General features: G+C 41.9%; 1 protein-coding gene across 2 annotated transcripts in view; it reads left to right on the top strand.

Annotated features, from left to right (window-relative positions):
• The window catches only part of AUTS2 (activator of transcription and developmental regulator AUTS2), a gene marked incomplete at both ends in the record, with an annotated part of 659,789 nt that extends 648,010 nt beyond the window's left edge, over positions 1 to 11,779 (top strand). For both annotated transcript variants that reach the window (XM_079545344.1, XM_079545343.1), the window contains 5 exons: positions 2,239 to 2,380; positions 2,876 to 2,953; positions 4,688 to 4,771; positions 5,686 to 5,908; positions 10,540 to 11,779. In XM_079545344.1, coding sequence (XP_079401470.1) covers positions 2,239 to 2,380; positions 2,876 to 2,953; positions 4,688 to 4,771; positions 5,686 to 5,908; positions 10,540 to 11,779 — 1,767 coding nt within the window. The remainder of the gene's footprint in view (positions 1 to 2,238; positions 2,381 to 2,875; positions 2,954 to 4,687; positions 4,772 to 5,685; positions 5,909 to 10,539) is intronic.
• Between the last annotated feature and the right edge of the window lie 6,126 nt (positions 11,780 to 17,905).

Raw genomic sequence — 17,905 nt, 5'->3', positions numbered from 1 at the left:
TCCTTTGAATCTTCTTTGATTTGATATTCAAAGAGGTCATACTGCTGTATTTATAACCCATGGTAAATGCCATTTTCATGCAGCCATTTCTTCTACCTACTGACTTTGCCTGTTTAAAAACAATAATAATGCTCAGGCTGTCAGGAAAGAGCATTTGTTTTTTTGAGGCATGGATGATGATAATTTCAAAAGTAATTGGAAAGTGCATTTCACCATCTCAGTGCAGTCAGAAAGTGAGGTATGGTTTGCAGTCATGTTGGCAAAAATGCAGGCAACCCCAGGAAAGAATGCATGTAGCTGTAGATGCCGTTTGCCTGCCTGTACCTCAGCAGCAAGACACCATTCAGACGTGTGTAACCTGTGTGCACACCCAGAGGATTCCTGAGACACAGCCTGAGCCAGACAGCAGCCCTGGGCGCAGAGCAGTTCAAGCTGTGGATCAGGATGACCAGTGTGGGGTCAGCCTGGATTCCAGGCAGATTTTATGCTCCCTAATTGGCCCGCTCTCTTTTAGGAAAGGACTTACAGCTTGATCTAACGTGCCATGAAATTAGTGCAGGCATTTGCATTGAGTTTAGCAGGCCCAGGTTAAGGTGCTGGACCTGAAATACATTCATAAGGGTTATCATCAATAGTGGGGCTCTCTGGAGCAGCAAATGGGAGTAAAACGAATCTGATCAGTTTTCTTCCATATTCTTTTAAGGTAAATCAGCACATTCAGAAGTCTTTTCACACAGCTGTGATGTTCCGTTCCTCTTCAGACGGGATTTTTTCGTCGTTAGAACAGTACTGCTCATATGGCGGCAATTAAAGTTTCTGCCAGATTTGCTGTTCTGAGTAATGCCTGTCAGAAGTTTATAACTTGGTTGTTAAGAAGAATAAAAAGAGCTCACAGCCTAGAAATCTGGCACACAGCCTTCAGTTGAGGCATTTGTGTTTTCTGGTCTTTTTAAATCACTGAAGTACTGCAGTCTGACATCTGAAAGACGCGACCTTAACATGGCCATGTTTCGCAGGTTATTATCTCAAAACATTGATAAACCTGCTTTTTTGTTTCATTTTTTTTCTGCTCATAGCTTCATAGACATGTTATTAGCACTTGAAAAACAGCTAGTAGGCATGCACATTAACTTGGTCATAACTTTTTAATATGCATATTTATATCATTGTAATAGTCTGTACTCTGAGCTGGCACGGTATTAAATATTGATTTATTAAGCGTAACGTGCTCCTGAATTACTGTTCAGATCTACTGGTTCAGTGTTACACGTTGGTAAATCCTTTCAGCTGACCTGCACAATTAATCAGCAATCTGCATTTAGGGAGTTCTGGCAGCACAGGTAATTGGGAATTTGGTTTTCCTCTGCATTCTATAAAACTGTTGAAGTGGGAACCACTAAAGTGAGTCTGTGACACAACGAAGAACCCGTCCTTCATCCACCTACCATTTACAGTACAGCCACATCGGGAAAGACACTTTCAGAAAGAAAATCTGCTCGTTCTAATACCATATAAATAGAGGCAGTGACATGCAGTGCTTTGAATTTGGAGTGCAGGCTGTCAAAATGAGACTTGAGTTCTTCTGACACGACTGCACCTCATATGTAATTTGCTTCATTTTAGCCCCTGTCTTGCTCGATTGCAGTTTGAGAGGCACTGAAAGATGCGCAGCATCAAGTGTTGCTTGGCTGCAGCTCCACATTTAAACGTGTGATGCGTGTGGTGTGTGTGTCACTGTGATGAGTGATCCCTGCAGTCAGAGGTCAGCTGGCAGCTCTGCCTCTTGCACTTGGTGCTTTCCCTGCTTTCAGCATGCCTGCCCACCCGGGCCTCACATCCAAACTAACAGCTCTCTTTCTTTGTTTTTATTGTTGTTTTAAAGACAGACCTGTACTTACAGCCAAGGATGTGTTTAAGGCCTCTTCGGAGATGGCAGTGTTTGTTCTATTCAGTCAAGTCTGTGCTAAAACCCTTTGCTCCAGTGGGGTAAATGTGTTTGTGTAAATGTGTTCACACTGGTGAACCCTGGGCATCGTTTGGGAACCTGAGGTTGTTGGCCTGCTGTCACAAGGCTGGCTCTGCTCCTATGTCCAGGGTCCTAAAAACAAATATCTTTTGTTAAATCATCAGTTGTTACGAATAAATTGCCATACCCACAGCATTCTGAAAGTGCCTCTTAGGACAGTCTCTTGCAACTCTTTTTTTTTTTTTTTTTTTTTTTTTTTAAATATATTTCAGAAACAGATGCAGTCAGATCCACACAAGCTGGACTTCGGCCTGAAACCTGAATTTCTGAGCAGGCCCCCAGGCCCCAGCCTTTTTGGAGCCATCCACCACCCCCATGACCTGGCCCGGCCCTCGACTCTCTTCTCTACAGCCAGTAAGTATTGAGGATCAAACTCTTTCTTTGGCATGCTCATTAACATGCTAATCTGTGCCATGTTGAGAGGAAATTTCCCATATGCTTTGGCTTATGAACTTTGCAAGAGGTGCCAGAGGCTATTAGTCTATTTGATAAATATTTTAAAATTATTCCATATGGTTTTTGAGAAAAGAACAACAATGTGGTGAAATGCCATGCAGGTTATACACGGAGAAACGTTTCACGCAGCGATATCTGCATCATGGAGATGACAGGTTGGAAATGCACTCTACTGTGTGTTCCCCTTTTTTTTTCCATACTGACACATTTCTCCTCCACCTTCTGTAACTGACAACTTCTGTTCAGAAAAGCAGCTGCTGTTTGCATAAGAGCCTGACCTGAGCATACAGCAATCTCTGCTTACGTGAGGTGCTGTTTAAGAATGAGCCTAGAACGCAGGAAGTCCCTCCCTGAGCATCACTAGGAATTCACTGCGTTGCTTTGTTTTGGCAGGTGGGGCTCATCCAGCCGGCACCCCTTTTGGTCCTCCACCTCATCATAGCAACTTTCTCAACCCAGCTGCTCATTTAGGTAAGTGCAGTACTGCAGTGAGCAGTTCTTGGCCCTCTCTGTGCAAGCCACTCACTGTGAATACAACTCAGAAATAACACACAGGTATTTTCTGCCCCTGCTACCCTCGCAGGATCTGCTGTAGCTTGTTACACTGTGAATATCCACTGAACTGAGTTAGTTCAGTTGTTCTGTCATTAGCCAAAAGGCTGTGTTAGGGCTTCATGGAGCGCAGTCTGAACAGCCACCATCTTTTTTTCAAACCCAGAAGATGCTCCTCCATAGGCAGTCCCCAGAGGTAACAGTTAAGCACACCCGTAGCACCACAAGGCATAGCCGTGTTGACAGCTGGATCTGCATGATGGACCCTTTAGCACAAGCTTGAGGTCACGCCTCTGAATTTGTAGCAAGCTTGTGAGTTTTTGCACTCTGCTTTTACTCTGCTACTGTGGCAGAGTAGTGCCACACTGGTCTTACTTCATGTCTATTGGTGTAGACCATTAAAGGTTGTCTATGTGCCTGTTTAACCTTTACAGATTGTACATTTTATCCGTTTGTCTTCTGTAACCCAAGCAGCAGTTCTAAATGTGCATAATAGTAAAACTGACAGCGCCATTTAAAATACTTGAGAAAAAAAACCATCTGGGCGTTAGAGGAGTAGCAGGAGGTTAGGATTCAGTGTAGTTGTGTTTATAAGCAGTCAAAAAATACTTGAAGATTAAGGCTCAGATTCAGAGAGGTGTTTCTGTTCCAAACTGCTACTGAGATGTCTGCTTTTTATTTCAGTGAGTGGGAAGCAGATCCTTAAAATCTTGTGATCTGATCTTAAATGTGTATGGCAGCAAAAAAGTAGCAAATAAACGTTCAAGAAAAAAAACAACATTCAACAAATGTTAGTTTCCTTCTTATTTAGTGATGTAATAAGCAACCTGCTGCACACAAGAGCATCAGAGATCAGGACTTTAATTTGATATTTTGTTTTGCATAGGGAGTGATTCAGGAGGACCACCAAACTGCTGCAGCAGATTCATGGTGTGGTTTCATCGTTCTGTACTGAGCTGCCTACAAAAAATGCTCAGTTTGTCCTTCCTCTTCTCAGGGCTGATGGTTTCATCAATTTCTCTGAAATGCAGAAGGGAATTTGCTTCATTTGGCTTACCTGCACCCTGTGTACCTTAAGTGCCAATGGTTTTCATAGTCCATGCTGGTTTTCCATACAGTACTAGCAGTAAATACCAAGAGCATTACAAGCTGCTGAGGTCAGCAGGACATATCAGTACAGTAAGGCATCTCATATATATCCTGCCTGTGGTGTAGGAGACATGGCTGAGGCATGGCCTGAAGGTGTTTTGCAAGCACAGTTGCCAGACTTACTAATTGCCTTGCTAGACAGGGTTGTTTCCTGAGGACAATCGAACTGAGTTGGAAGGGAATGAAAAGAAAGAAAAATTGAGATGTTTGCAGATTTTAAGTGGAGTCGCTGCTTTTGCTGGATTGCAGGCCTCCCTGCTGTGTGTAACATCTTGTTTTGCTTCGAAGTAGAAGTTTTTCTTGTGAGATGATCCCATACACCTTGCACTGGAGAAAAGATCGGTTCGTATTTCCCACCCTCTCACCATCACTGCTGTGATGCAGAGAGGATGATGTTGGTGGACACAGACCGAGCTTTCATGCGGGTGTAGCACAGCTGGGTAACACAGTAATGCCTTCTCACAGTGAGCAACACACCAGTGAGCTGTTTCCGTTGGTTTGCAGAGCCTTTCAATCGACCAGCTTCCTTCAGCGGTCTCACTGCAGTGGGTAGCAATGCCTTCGGGGGACTCGGCAACCCGACAGTCAGTGAGTAACCTCCTTGTTTATGAATTCTTGTTTGCTGTGTAATGCAGGACGTGGAGTGATGGTGACTAGTTGCTGTCATTTTATCAGTTGCGTAGGTCACGCATCAGTAAGGGATGGTAATTTGAAAAGCGAACTTTTTCTTTTAAATAACAGCATTTTTAGTCACCGGTAAATGATTTTCTTTTAGTTACCTCATAGTTTGGGTTCAGCATAGTGCTAAACGTCACCATTACATTGTTTATTAAAAGAAGTAACTGCATCTCGAACTCATGAGTGTGAGGAGCTTGTGGGATTCCACGTGGTTTTGTTGCATGGTCAAAGTAGTTAACGTGCAGTGCTTATTTGTAATCCCCAGCTGTGGATGAGAACATTCTTTTTTCCTTTCTCACCAGTGAATCCAGGACTTGTGCCTGGAAAAGATCACTAACCTGCATTTATTTGTCCAGGGTCATCAACATTTCTCTAGATTTGGCCAGTCACAAAAGATCATCCTTTTAAAAGTCACTCTCTTTCACCATACTCCAAATCTGGCATGATTTTGGTCGCGTATTATATTACTTTGGTTCAGGATCAAATGCAACAAGTTCCATTATTTATATTCAGTATAATGGTCATTTCCTGGTGTCTCCAAAATATTTGGACTAAGGATCATTGTCACTTCTATCTTTCTACTTTCATCCCCTGTCAATTTTATCCACAGCATTTCCCTATCCAATTAAAACAGCTGTCAGATGCCTGCCCATTTTTAGGAATGAGACCCTCTAATGAATCTCTGTTAATTTCCTTTCCTTTTCCAGCTCCCAATAATATGTATTCATTTTAACTCTGAGTGCTGTAAAAGTTTTTTTGGTAAGTACCTTCACTAGAGCATACCTTTTTCTTAAACCTTTTTGTTTTCCACTTCACCATTTCAGCACCCAACTCAATGTTCGGCCACAAGGATGGCCCCAGTATGCAGAGCTTTAGCAACCCTCACGAGCCCTGGAACCGACTGCACCGAACTCCTCCTTCGTTCCCGACCCCTCCGCCCTGGCTGAAGCCAGGAGAGCTGGAGCGCAGTTCATCTGCTGCAGCTCATGACAGAGATAGAGATGTAGATAAACGAGACTCATCTGTTAGTAAAGATGACAAAGAAAGGTACGAAAGAACACTTCCAAGAATTGTCTAGTTCAAAGCTTGGGGCTCCGTTCCGCTTTTAACCCTTCCCAGCCTGGCACATTGTTAAACCAGAGCTTCAGAAGGGGGGGACCCTCGGGGGAGCTGACTCCATCCCCGCCTGTGGTGCAGCGCAGGCAGTAGGGAAGCTGCAGATCTGCCTTGGGTGCTTCCTGCTGCATCTGTTTCTCTTCTCACTTGCACCTCAGTTCATCAGAAGGAGTTTTGCTGGAGCAGAGTTCAGGCGGTGTCAAGTGAGAATAGAATGCTTGCCTTGTGGGTGACGTTTTTATAGGTTTTTTGAAGATTCAGTGTGTGGATAGGTGCCTGACAGGATGCAAAAAGAGCTATGAAGTCCATCAGACACGTATCTGCACCTGTGAATACTTAACTTTGTAAATCCGATCCTATCTGCAGAACAAATAACCCTGCTTCCACCCCCTAAAATGGCCTGAGGAGAGAAACCACTGATAAAGTTGTAAAGTGACACCAACCATGAAATACAACAGCCTGGCATTTTCCAGTACCACAGTGAGCTTCAGTGCATGCCACCTGTGAAATTGGCCTGGATTGCCCTGCAGAAAGCATGCATACATGCACTGCTGTTGCTTACCTTCAAGCACGGTTTTTCTCCAGTGTTTTACATGGACTTGCACTCTAACATGTCCAGGCTGGGAAGGGTTAATGAAAAGTAAAACCTGGTCATATTTTTTTTTTGTCAGGACTGTTCCCATTCTACAGTTAACTCCGTAACAATTCCTCTTAACATTGAAGTACCAAATTATGAGAATTTGCCATTCAGCAAGTGTCATGCCTTCCTTGAAAAATACAGAGAGGCTGATTTCAGCTTTTTCAGTTGTGGCTTAATGGCTTTCCTGCTAAGTTTGCACATTACTTTACTACATAATGGCTATTTGTTTCTAATTTTTTAACATAAAAAAATATTTAGGGGATGTGCTTTTCTGACTTCTCTGTCACTAACCCAAATATTAGCAGCCTTTTCAAAAAGAAGTTATGCTAACACGTTAGATATTCTAAAAAATACATTGAAGAGCTTTTCTATGTTATTGTAAAATGTGAAGAGCAAGTCAAACTTCAGATCTTGTCACCTACATTTTCCATTTGGAATATTTTCTGTTTGGTAGCATAGCTTCATTATTTTCATGTCCGGTGTTAATGCTTCCAAATCAATTTCTGTTAGAAATTGGGGATTCTGTCCTGCGAAATGCTTAAGCATGTGAGTAACTTTACTGGCTTGAATGGCAAAGCATTTTAGTTACTAATGATACGGGTGGCCTTTACAATTATGTGATTCTTTCAGTTGCTGTTTTGTTGCTTTGTTATGAGGTGTTCCTGCTGAAGAAAATCCCTTTCAGAAATACATCCCCTGCAAACAGCTTTAGCATTGCCTGAACTCCATATCATAGCTCAGAACATGATTTATTTTCAGTGATTTGAGAGTTTAAAAGTAAACGTCATTCATCCTTCATGTTTCTGCACAATTACGGCTACCAGTTTAGTACAATAATGGTTTTGCTGATCCAGTATCGCTATGCATCCGTGTGATTTTGAAGAGTTCTACTTTGCAGCATGCTCACACTGTTCCCTGTTTGAGAAGATGCAGAGAATTCCTTCCTGGAGACATTCTCCCTACGTAGATAATGTCTGGTGTAGCTTATGAGCCTCTCATACCTCTCCCCTGCCCTTCAGTGGCACCCAGCAGGGTGTGGGTGTAGCCTCACCCTTCTGATCGAGGTCCCAGTCTGTGTGACCTATTTTTTGCTAACTTGACTAGACAGAATGGGGAATCGTGCCCAGAGTGCCGGTATAATTTCATCTCAGAATTGTCCCGTCATCAAAACTGCCCTGAGCTTTATCTGCCGCTGCACGGGCCATTAGACAAAAGCACTCATCTGGACTTAGCAGTGGAAGGTCCCTCGCAGGTTCCTCTGAGCTCTCCTTCTCCTCATTTCAGATGGCTGTCGAAATGAGTTGCAGCGAATCGCTCGTTGCTCCTTTAGGATAACGTATATGGCCAGAGTGCTGCAGCCCTTCCCTGGCTGCAGTGAGATAGGATAGATCCCTGAGGAGTTTAAGATGGAAAATAACGTGAAAGTGCAGTCTGTGAACTTCTCCCAGGAGCAGAGCTGGCTGGGGAGCTGCACTGCCACGTCCTGTTACAGTTCTTGCTTCCTCCTGGAAGACTGCATGCAACTTCTTGTTGTTGTTCAGGACTCTTATTACTGCACTCCAGCATTAGAAAAAAAAATTAGTGAATACAGCTGTTGTGCAAAACAGAATTTGTTCCTTCGCTGTGTTATTTAATTTAAAAGATGTCACTGAGCAATTCCATTCTAATGAGGACATCGATGTGTTTGTAATCCTGGAACTTTAGAAAGAATACAATTATCTATTGTTCTCTCTGTCAACATAAATGGAGCAAAGTAATTGGCATGAGATGCCTTGCGCATTATCTGTCAGTAGAGCATACAGCCTCAAAGCATACCTTATTTAGTCATAAGTTCATTTGAGAACACGATCTTAAGTTTCTTTTTTGGGGAGACTGAGGCTTAGAGCTCTTCTCGTGTTATTAATCTAAGGAGCCCTTGATAGATTTGAGGATAAAAAAATTACTCCTTCCCTGACCAATGGGCAACCATTTACATAAGTGAATGATTACCTAAGTAATCAGTAATCTTGAGGTAATGCCATCAGTGTAACTGAAGAGGATGAAATTGGCAAAGGAAGATGTTATTTGGATTGCACACATACTTTCTTTAATTACAGAAAATGTCCATTATTTTGTTCAGATTTTACAAACAATTTAAAATATGTAAATTACACAGAAAAATTGATTAAATATCAATGAAAGGACTCAGTCAGCTCCCCCTAGCGAAATAAAACAATTAAGAATGCCCTGCAGTCAAGTTTTTATGACTTGGTCTCACTGTGTCCAAATCTGGAAGTTGTTTGAAAGACTTAAATGTTTTGTGGAGAGCAGGAGGAAGGGAAAGTAGAGGCAGGACAGTGTTTGGAGTGTTTAGGGCACAGTCAGTCAAAGCAGAACCCGCTACCCAGGAGTTAATTAGTAGTCCGTGCAGACAAAGCAGCTCTGGTATCAAATGCTCCAGCACTTAACAGTTGCATTCTGGACTCTTAAAGTTTTTTTAGACAGAGCCCATAAACTGACAATTTCGATACAGCAGAAGATTCTTCTGGTCCCAGTAATGACAGTTTCCTTTTTCAAAGATATTTTTAAGCAGTTGCTGCAGTTTCACAAACCAGAAGTACCTACAGCTTAGAGGAACCCAGAGAAGAATGTAAACTGGAGCTGTTCAGGGACTGCAGAGGACCCTGCTGCTCACCTCTCACTTTTGCCTTTAACAGCATGCTGTCCATCACTCTGATGGAACAGAATTCCCGTATCTAGCAAACAGCACTTGCCCAACACCGAATATCTGGAGCTGTCTTCATGGAGAAACTGCAGCTCTGAAATCAGTAGCAGTGAGACCTGAAAAACATTGGAACTGAGGAATTCGTTTTACCTTTCAAATTTGATTTAATCTAAATAGGAAGGCTACTCCACTTGGTCAGCTCTGCTTTCAGAAAGTAGTTGGGACAGGATCCATTCAGATATGTCTTTTGTTATCTGCTGCCAAACGATTATTTTCTAAATAATTCTAAATCTTGTATGCAACGTAAATAGGTTTCAGAGATGGAAAGAACTTGCAGTGTTTTGAAGGCTTCCTGGCCAGTACCAGGGAGATAAATCGGCAGCCTGCGCTGTGCTCACTCTACTCTAGAAATGGGGAAGGATTGGTAGTCTTAAAAACAACAGACTCCAGAGAGGTGCTGCTTTGAGAGCTAGTTTGAATGATGGGCATCGCTGCTGAAGAAGTCAGTGTATAATCTAGATGATGGCCAGCTCTATTAAAAGACCTGCACTGGGGCTTTTTTCACACTTAGAGAGGTGCCTGTCTTTTTGGAGGTGATTGTCTCCACAGTACTGGTGTCTTGTGAAGCTTTAATCTTCAGGTTTGAGAAAGAAATTAAATTGTGAGAAGTAAACTGAAAATCTGGAAGGATGAAGACAATACAGATAAGAAACTTGTAATGTAGAGAGGCACAGACGCTTCTCTGGAAGTCAGTCGAACAAAATATTGGCTATTTTCCCAAATTTATTCTTAACAGAAGCAGTGGGTAAAATCCTATTACCCGTGTAGATGTAATTGCCTCCACTTTTTTTTGCATGAAATTAGTATGTTTTTGTTATTCTCTGTCCTTTTTGCAAACAGTTAAGGCTGTGATCCTAGAAATATCTTTTCTAGAGCTAGCTTCCTTGTGATCCATGTGTGGACTTCATTGTTTGAAGTTTCAGTCAGATCACTCACAAAGCAGCTACTTCAGGGATCTTCTGCACTGAGATAACAGAACAGACCTAGTGTAGAGATGGGATGCTCTTCTGGTGTTCTCAACGTGTAAAAGAAGCATTGCATTAAATGGTGCTTGTTATTAGCCTTCTGCAAATCAAGTATAGTCAGACATCCTCAAGGCTTTGTTTTATTTTTGAGAGTTTCTTGTGCTTTAATTTTTACACTTCTCTTTCTTCCTAGAGAGAGCATTGAGAAAAGACACTCCAGCCATCCTTCGCCAGCACCTATCCATCCAGTAAACTCCCTCGGACATAATCGCAGCTCCAGTGAGCAGATCAGGAGCCATCTGAATCCTGAGGTTCGAGAAAAAGAGAAACCCAAAGAGCGAGAGAGGGATCACTCCGAATCTCGGAAGGAAATTAATGTTGAAGAGCACAAGGTGAAGGACAGCTATATTTCAGAGAAAGAAAGCCTGAGCCATGAAAGCCGGGTGGTGGAAGAGTCGAAGCAAATGTCCAGGGTTCCTTCACCCTATGCTAGGCCACCTGTTGTGGAAAGCAGCAGGCCTAACAGTACTTCAAACCGTGAGGCTGAGAGGAAGAATGAGCCAGCGTACGATAATCCGAAGAAAAGCAATGAAGTCAAAGTGAAGGAGGAGCGAAAGGAAGACCACGATGCTCAACATGAGGGACCTCAGACTCACAGGTCATCTGATCAGCCACCGCCTATATCTACATCTAATGTCCATCCAAGTCCTTTAGTGTCTATGCCCATGACGGTGGGTGTAACTGGGATACATCACATTAACAGCATCAGTGGCCTGGATAGGACTCGCATGATGACCCCGTTTATGGGCATTAGCCCAATTCCTGGTGGAGAACGCTTCCCCTATCCTTCTTTCCACTGGGATCCAATGAGAGATCCCTTGAGAGATCCTTACAGAGAACTAGATATTCATCGGAGAGACCCCCTGGGCAGAGACTTTTTGCTAAGAAATGACCCCCTTCACCGTCTTTCTACGCCAAGGTTATATGAAGCTGACAGATCGTTCAGGGATCGGGAACCTCACGACTACAATCACCACCACCATCACCACCACCCTCTCTCCGTTGACCCTCGACGTGAGCATGAGCGGGGCAACCACTTGGATGACAGGGAGCGGTTGCACATGCTCAGAGAGGACTACGAACATGCACGCCTGCACTCAGTTCACCCGGCCGCCTTGGATGGACACCTGCCTCACCCGAGCCTCATCACACCAGGACTTCCTAGCATGCACTACCCCAGAGTCAGTCCCCCGACAGGACACCAAAACGGTATCCTCAATAAAACTCCCCCCACAGCAGCTCTCAGTGCCCCTCCACCACTTATTTCTACGCTGGGGCCTCGGCCTGGGTCTCCGAGAAGGACTACTCCTCTGTCAGCAGAGATGAGAGAGAGGCCTCCTTCTCACACCCTCAAGGACATCGAAGCTCGATAAGCAGAGCGAGACTAAATAAAAAGCAGAGAGATTGGGACAGAACATTGTAAATGAACATAAATATAAAGACCTTCTTACTAGTCTATTGATACAGACTGGGAATGTGACCCACTGTACAATATGTATAGACCTGAGTGCAAAGATTTTGAAATGTTTTTTTTGTATATTATATGTTGAAATTTTCCAGATCTTTTAGCTAAGTCCATACGTTCCTCGTGTCTCCTACTCTATTTTATTTCTAGTTTAAAAGTTTCAAAATTTGAACTGAAGAACAAGACATTAATCTGAATGATTTGCCTAGAAACAAGCCACCACCAATGACAACCGTACAAAGCTCTTGCAGACCAGAAGTGAAGACATTTGTAGATATTTATGTAAAAAGAGTGCTTCATGGGTTAATGGTTCATATATGCAAAAAGGGTAAGATGAAAGCTTTACTTTGTACAAATGTAAATAGATAAAATTAAGTAACATAATACATTAATACTTCTTAAACTGTGCTATTTGCAAACTTAATATTGATCAACACAGACTGCTTATGCTGTGTTACATATATTGTTATAGACAGCTAAACCCCTTCAACTATGCAATTAATTTTAAGGCTTTTCACAAAAGCCTTTATAACTCAAAGGAGCCTTTTCAACACACAACATACTTAAAGTCATATTTTCCCTGAACAAGCTCATCTGTACCTGAAACCTGTTTCTCCTGCTTGTTTTGATGAAGAAACAGCCCACTAGAAGTGTAGTTTTCTGTCTGAACCCCTGCATCAAGATGCTGATGTTACTGTACCTCGTGTATTCCTCAGCACGCGTCAGGTTAGCAGTCTATAATCACTGATACTGTCATGGCAAATAGGTTTTCAGTCACATTAACCTGGGTTGAACCGAGTAATAATCAAATGCTGGCTGTTTTCAAGAACTTTTGTCCCTTAACACGTCAGATTTATTTTTGGAAGAACCTTTGCTAACAACCGTTCATGTCTGTGTGTCATTTTTCTCTGTACGCACACTTTTTTTTTTTAATAAGTGATGTTTAGCTACACTGAAACAAATCCTACAAGAAAGCCAATACTTTTCTAGAAAAATGATGGATATGTTTTCACTGTGGATCAGTAGTTTAATTAATGAACTCCGCTGCAGATTTCATAATGCAATTTGTTGTATTTCAGTTGGTAATAAAGTCTGTGAATAGTTAACAGGTCAGCCTTGTTGTTCCCTAATCACAGAAGATGTGAATTCACATGAAGAACGTGGTCCTTTTTAACAAAATGCATCATTCTTCTGAAATCTGTCTTTTCATAACACACTTTTTTATAACGCATTAAGTTTCTTATCTAAATATTTGGAGAGAATATGACTTTATCAGAGAGAATTCACTATCTTGTCTACTGGACTGTAAAATATATGTATGAAATAAAATTAGTTCCATTGGTCTTCTAGTGTATTAAAGTGCTATCTGAAGTTGTTATCCTGTTTTGGAAAAAAAAAAAAAAAAAAAGAAAAAGAAAAAAAAAAGAAAAAAGGTAACTACAGACAGTTGTTTCTAATGATCAGAGATCTATTTTAGTAGTCAACTGAAGGTTTAGTTGTGAGCTTCAGATTTTGTGAACTCCAGATGTTGTGCAGTGTTCTTTTTCCATTTTGTTTTTTTTCTTTTTTCCCTTTTATTTTCAATTTTTGGTTTTGATTTTTGGTTTTTTTTGTTTTGGTTTTTGTTTTTTTTTAAAGAACAGAAGGAAAAATACAAAACAAAGAAAAAAAAAACCAACCCTGAAGAATATGTACACTGGAACCGTAGCGGTAGCTTTCAGTATTGTAAAGAGATTGTTATATACCAACCTTTTTGCTGTTTATCCTGTATGTAATAAAGTCCTTTCTAGATCCTATGTGAAAAGAAAAGTGAAGCAGCTCTCAATCTTCAGCATGTTTCCTCATCAGCGAAGACTTGTGTAATGTAAATTGTGCCATGTTATTAAAAAATGTGAACTAAACTGCTAGGTGCTTCTTTGTGTGGAGTACCCCATCGTTGCTATGGGGGAGAAATGATACCTTTTCCCAAGAGTGGGTTTATCTTCAGAAGAAATAGCTGTTAAGAATGGAAAGGACATGACAAGACTTTATAAGCTATCTTACAGAAATGATTTTCATGGTCAGGTAAAAAGGAACAAAAAGGAGACCAAATGCTTGGCTTGCCTGGATTGTTTTGAAATGTGCTAACGCCCTGCTTATGTTTTCTTTAAACTGCTGACCAGCTGTTCTTTTAGGTTAGTCCCATACTTAGATGAATGCAACTCCTTGTGTGAATTTCATGCAAGCCAACGGCATTTTACCAGTTTCCAGCTGAGGATATGGCTCTTGGTTACTGTGACCAATTTGGGAATAAATATGTACCATTTCTTGCAAAGCTTTTAATTCCTAGCACAGCTTTCATGGTGACCCTTTCTGAAACAAGCAATTGGCTCCTCATGCAGCATGATTTCCTGCAGGTGCTCGGTCATTTTCTTTGCGTCTCTCACTGCAAACGCTTCAAAGCTTTTTTCGAAGTTTCTTTTGCCAGAGATGATTCATGACACTGAGACTTGTTTTCCTTAGCAAGACTTAAAACTTTCTGCTGCCTCAACAATTACCACTTGTAAACAATTGAATGTATGCAGCCGTACATTCAAGCTTAGTTTTGTTTCTCTGTGCTGTTGTAGAATTTCTGCCTGTTCTGTGTTATTCCCACGCAAATCTGAAGAAAGTGGAATTCCTCTGAATTTCAACTGTGTAACTAAGAGAAAAGAGCAGCCCAGTGTCTTTCTGGAAACCAATTTGGTGTGATCTCTACATATTCTCAGTAGCAGTGTACCCAGCAGTAGAGCAATACATGAAAAGAGCTTTGAGGTTTTTTTCGGCAGGCAGCCTGTATCTCGGTCTTCTGTGTGTACATCATTAAAAATAGTTCAAGCAGTCACAGATGGCTGTAGAAGGATAAAAACTATGGGAGAAGGCTTGCATGGGTACAGTGAGGAGTCCATGAGAGAGGGTCCAATGAGAGGATCATCTTCCAAGCTCATCTCAGCATTTTAATAGGTGTTCTGGCAGCTTTGTCCATGTCTTCAGAGGGAATAAATGTGGATTGTACCAACTATGACCCTTGTCCTCAGAGGTGCTGAGAACACACCTGCTAATGGTCCTGAATTTCCAACCAAGCCAATGAAACCTCAGTCCCACAGTCCAAGAAAGAATTGAGGCATTTCAACCTTTGAATTCAATGCAATTTAAATGGGTGCCTGCCTTTGAAGAACAGTGTGAGGTCTTATATGAGTGCTGACGTTCAAAGAATATGCCTGAAAGATATGACAAAAGATGTAACAAGATTTTAATGCTTACAAATTTTTCAGATGTGTTCATAGCTTCTCAGAAGTTTGACACTAAGCTTCAGCTTGCTGGTAGAGGACAATCTTGTTAGCGGGGTTTTTCATAGCAGACATTTGTCATAATTCTTGTACTTACGAATCACCAGCATTTGAGAAATAAAACACTTGTTAAGACAATACGCCATACCACCCATAGGAATGAAGGGACACTGAAGGTATTGTTTTATGGAATACGAGATAAAAGAAAGAGAAAACCCTGAGTGACTGTGCTTGAAACACGCAGGACTTTGGTTTGTGCTTTAAAGATCCCACCATGCCCCACTGCAACTAGTTCTTCCATCTAGAGCATCCATCACAAGTTGGGATGGCAGTTAAATCAAGGTATACAAAGGGGATCTTTAAAAGCAGTTCTCTGACAGAACTTCGATTTTTTGTTGTACTTTTCTTTCATTTTGACTTTCCATATTGTCTCTGTTGTCTTTCTAAGTGCCTTGTTTCCTGCTATGTACACCTTACCATGCCTTTCTACCAGTCATGCTTTTTTTTTTTTTTTGGTGCCTCACAACAGCTAAATATAGGTAGTGATACATACTGCAGATGAATTGCTGAGAGCCATGTACAATGTCTGCTTTTGTTCCTTTTTACCTTCACCTGCTTGAGCTTACGAAAACAGAATTTGTAGTCTTCGTTGGACTGAACAATGGCAAATGGCAACTGGGGAGGATTCTACTGCAAGTTTTTTGTTTGCTATTACTGTGTTTTATGAAGTGAATACTTAGCATGATTCTTGATAATTTGAATTCTACTCTTTCACGCATGCAGGTGACCTCTGCTGAAAGCCACTTGTGGTACTGGAAAAAGGTAACAGACCATTGATTAGATTTCTTTTACAGAGGAGCTGCTTGGCTGACGGCTTTTTGTTTTGGTAAGAAAGAAGAAAGCTGTGGTTCCAGCAAAGACCAAAGATTCAAACGATGCAGGGTGTTGTTAGTCCTATGGTGACTCCATTAAGTCTTGCCTCGATAAATGGACTTAACTCGCCTAGACTCCCTCTGCCATCTCGGGGGACATAATCATCCAGTTCTCAGAAGTTGATGTGGATCAGGATTCCATCTTAAAAAGTCTGAGCTGCCTTTTGAAGGTGCTCATTTCTTAACTAGGTGAAGACTAGTCTCTCTTAACTTAGCTGGTTCAGAGAAGCATATATGAAAATGAATCATGTTGATTTTATAGTCTCCGGAGATTTTCCATTCTGCTTTTATATTGGAAAGTACCAACGCTGCCCATTCTTTATGTGAAGCTCTGTGGAACAGTCTGACTCTCACAGTGTGATTGCACCATGCTGGGTGCCCTGTGCATTTGTGAGTGCTGCTGTATCTGGACAAAAACAGGGCTTCAGTGAATTAGTGCGTTGGGTAATCGTTGTAATAGACTCCAATAGAATTGGCTTTTGCAGGCCAAGAAGTGACAAAGCTGCAGGCAAGGGCAGGCTCTATTCTTCCTGCAAACTCCATCTGCAGCAGCCTGTGTCCAGGAGCAAGGTTCCCAGGTGCACATTGTAGAGTCAGCAGAGTTTTCAGCAAGATTTGTTTTACAAGTTCTGTGTTTGGCTGGGCCTTTATGTTTCTGCAGGTATCTCACAACTAAAATAATCACAGATCAAATGCATTTCCTGATCACAAAGAATATGCCCCTCCTCATGTGTGTACTCTGGGCATAGAAATACATGTATTTATATACATCAAAATGTATCATGTGCAATATTCCTGGGATGAAGCTCTGTACAGCAAACAGTGGGGAATGAAATCATGTTGGTACTTTGTGATCCTTACGCGTCCCTTTTGCTGGTTTCTGCTGAGAGTTTTACTACAGGATGCGTTCATTGCATTTGATGACTTCACAACTGGTCTGGTGAAACCTTACTATAGCATTACACATGTTTTATAACTGGGGTAAGTTTAGTTGGGAACAAAAAGCTGAGAATTACAGTATGGTAACAGCCATCTACTGCCTGAATCATCCCATTAGTCACCAAGGGGAACGAGGTTCCTGCCTCAGTCACCCAGAGAAAAAATAAACCCAAAAACCTAAATCAGGCAAAGTCAGTGGCAGTGGGCGATGAGGATTTTCAGAGAGTGCCTTAAGTGCCACTCTAACCTAAGCTAACAGCCACCTGCAGTCCTAGATTTCCTAAAATTATCTCCATGATCTAATGGTTTTACTTACTTATTGTAGCAGAAATGCTAAGTCACGGCCTGAAACAGTGATTGAACACCTGTGGGAAGGCAGGGCCCAGCCAGGGGAGCTCAGGTGCAAGCAATGCCCTGCTCAGAAGGGGTGGAGCCAGGATCCACCCCTTCCCAGACCTCATCTGAAGGCTGGCGGTGAAGGGAAGGGGAGTCTGTTGAAGATTCCTGTGTACCTGAGGTAAGCAGCTTCTTTTCTTTGTTTCTGTGCCCATGGCTGTTGTATTTGAGCAAATCCTCCCTTGCTGCAGTCTACAACTTTGTTGCTTAGTTGTCGTTGCTGCGCCTTCCATTGCGTTACACTTCTTAATAGAGTAATTTAAGTACCTGTAAGGCCTGTGGCAGTTCTGGTTATCAAAGGCAGATAGGCCATAAGGTAACTGAGTGTGGCTGGTTTGATGGCTACCGTATCTCATAGTGTTGAAACTCAGGGGGTAGCATTTTTGGATATGTCACAGGTTCCTCTATTGAAAAAGCGGGGCTTAGCCCCAGGTATGTAGCCACCCACTCCCAGTACAA

Source organism: Tetrao urogallus (assembly GCF_951394365.1).
Source record: "Tetrao urogallus genome assembly, chromosome: 20".
Taxonomy (NCBI): domain Eukaryota; kingdom Metazoa; phylum Chordata; class Aves; order Galliformes; family Phasianidae; genus Tetrao; species Tetrao urogallus.
The sequence above is the reverse complement of the archived record's forward strand: the minus strand, read 5'-3'. Positions and strand labels throughout refer to the sequence as shown.